Here is a 2,030-nt window from a genome sequence, read left to right as displayed (position 1 = left end):
TATGCTTATACACACAAGGGAGATCAATTCCCACTTTCTATGTGTGCGCTGCAGATATGTGACTACTAAAACAAATAAGTCTCATTAAGTTAGCAAGGATAAACATTATCATCATCATTGAATAACTACATACACTCTTCTTTAAAAAATTGTTTGGTTGTGTAGTTTCTTTGAGTTCTAGTAGATAAATTTCATAATTGTATTTCATTGTGTTCACAGCATAACAGGTTTCATGCCCGCAAAGTATTAGACATTTCGTATTGTATGCATTGTCTGCATGAAAGACTGCTAAGTGCAATTGTAACAAAGCTTCTAGGTTTTCCAATGGCAATCTACTTCCCATGGAAACATACACAATAGACAGTACACCTTCAAATGAAATGACATAGTAGAAGGTAGAACATAATTTATAATCGAACGGGCAGAGTGTATTTGTACTAGAAATTACTTGTATAATAGTTATGTTTTTTCAGCGATGTCATTGACTCACTCAGTTTACTTTGCATAATATACTGGATTTATCCCAAAGAATCAAGAGAAATTGATATGATCACCCAATTACCTCTGTTCCTATAGCACAAGAGGATTTGAAATGGCGATTTATCTTCCATATAAGCATATGTAGACATTCAAATGGCATGACATGGAATATACTACTTCACAATAAAGAGGAACGAATGTACACTGCATATCACTGATTTCTTAATTTGCCGCATTAGGCAGTAGTAGTAGCTGTAAAGATGAGCATGATAGAATATGAAGCACTACTTTTGATCCTCAATCAAGGGAAGCAATTCTTATTCATCGCACTGCCACTCCCAATTTCACAACAGGACAACCACAAACAGTCTATTATTCCCAAATCGCCAGCACACTCGAAACTGAACCCGCACCTGAAATCTCTCAGAGGCTCGCCGGCGTTGGAGCCTCGCCGGCAGCAGGCCCGGCAACGAAGTCCAGGACCAGGACCTCGTCGAGCAGCGGCCTGACCGCGGCCTTGGCCTCCTCCACCTTACCGTCCCCTTCCACCGCGTCGAGCTCCTCCACGCTGTCGAACACCGCCACCATTCCGAACTGGTACCCCTTGGCCCGCGCGGGGGAGAAGTTCTCCCCGAGGCTCACCTTGGCGCCCTTGGCCTCCCCGGCGGCCTTGGTCGCCGCGGCCACCTTCTCCACGAGCTGCGGGACCTCCACCCCCTCCTTCACCTTGGCGAGCGTGAGCCGCACGGCGCTGCCGGGATTCACGGGGGACGGGAGCTCCGCGGCGTTGACCCAGTCGATGGCGGTGGTGTCGAGCGCGTTGGGGAGCACGTGCCCCTGCACGGCGGCCACGTGCGCCGGGTGCGCCGCGTAGGTCGCCAGGTCCTGCTTGGTGGCGTAGCGGGAGTGGAGGAGGTGCGTGGGGCCCAGCGCCTCGGCGGCCGGGGAGCGGAGGCGGAGGACGGGGCCCGCGTGGATGTAGGCCAGGCCCGGGACCTGCGTGGCGAGCGCCTGCAGCGTGGAGACCATCGCCGCGGCGGCGCCCGAGGCGACCGCCTCCGGACGGACCTTGAGGAGCACGATGTGCTCGACCGGGGCGGCGACCGCGGAGGAGGACATGGCGGCGGCGGCGACGCGGAGGGAGGAAGAGGAAGGGGCGAGGCGGCGGAGCGTCGGGAGGTGGAGAGGGGATGAGAAGGCTTTGAGGCAAATCATGGTTGGGTTAGTGGGACAAGGGAGGGTTAACGATGCAGAGCGCGCCGGTGGTTTAGTGGTTAGATAGTGACCTGACGAAACCGAGAGGCAAGTTGGTTTTATAATGGTGAGCTCCCTTGGCAGCTGGTTTGGTGCGGCTAGTGTGCGGTGCGGAGGAGCAACTGGCCTGCATCATCCATCCATGGAGTTGAGAAAGAAAATTCAGAGGTGCACGAGCATCGTGAATTGCTGCACGGCCCGTTAGATCTGATCATGGAGGAGTGGACAGCGTTGATTTTATCATAAATTTTTACGTTTCTCACAGCACGGGCACGTCTTCAGTTCTGCAGTGTTTA

At 52.6% G+C, this 2,030-nt stretch overlaps 1 protein-coding gene across 1 annotated transcript; it reads right to left on the bottom strand.

Annotated features, from left to right (window-relative positions):
- Positions 1-634: 634 nt before the first annotated feature.
- Positions 635-1,768, bottom strand: LOC120694458 (stress-response A/B barrel domain-containing protein UP3-like). Its single transcript, XM_039977586.1, has one exon. It carries the CDS (start codon positions 1,693-1,695, stop codon positions 904-906), a length of 792 nt encoding a protein of 263 aa, XP_039833520.1. The 5' UTR covers positions 1,696-1,768; the 3' UTR covers positions 635-903.
- Between the last annotated feature and the right edge of the window lie 262 nt (positions 1,769-2,030).

The sequence above is a fragment of the Panicum virgatum genome, chromosome 2K (genome assembly GCF_016808335.1).
Source record: "Panicum virgatum strain AP13 chromosome 2K, P.virgatum_v5, whole genome shotgun sequence".
In the NCBI taxonomy this organism is placed as follows: domain Eukaryota; kingdom Viridiplantae; phylum Streptophyta; class Magnoliopsida; order Poales; family Poaceae; genus Panicum; species Panicum virgatum.
Note: the sequence above shows the minus strand (reverse complement) of the source record. Positions and strands in the feature narration are given on the sequence as shown.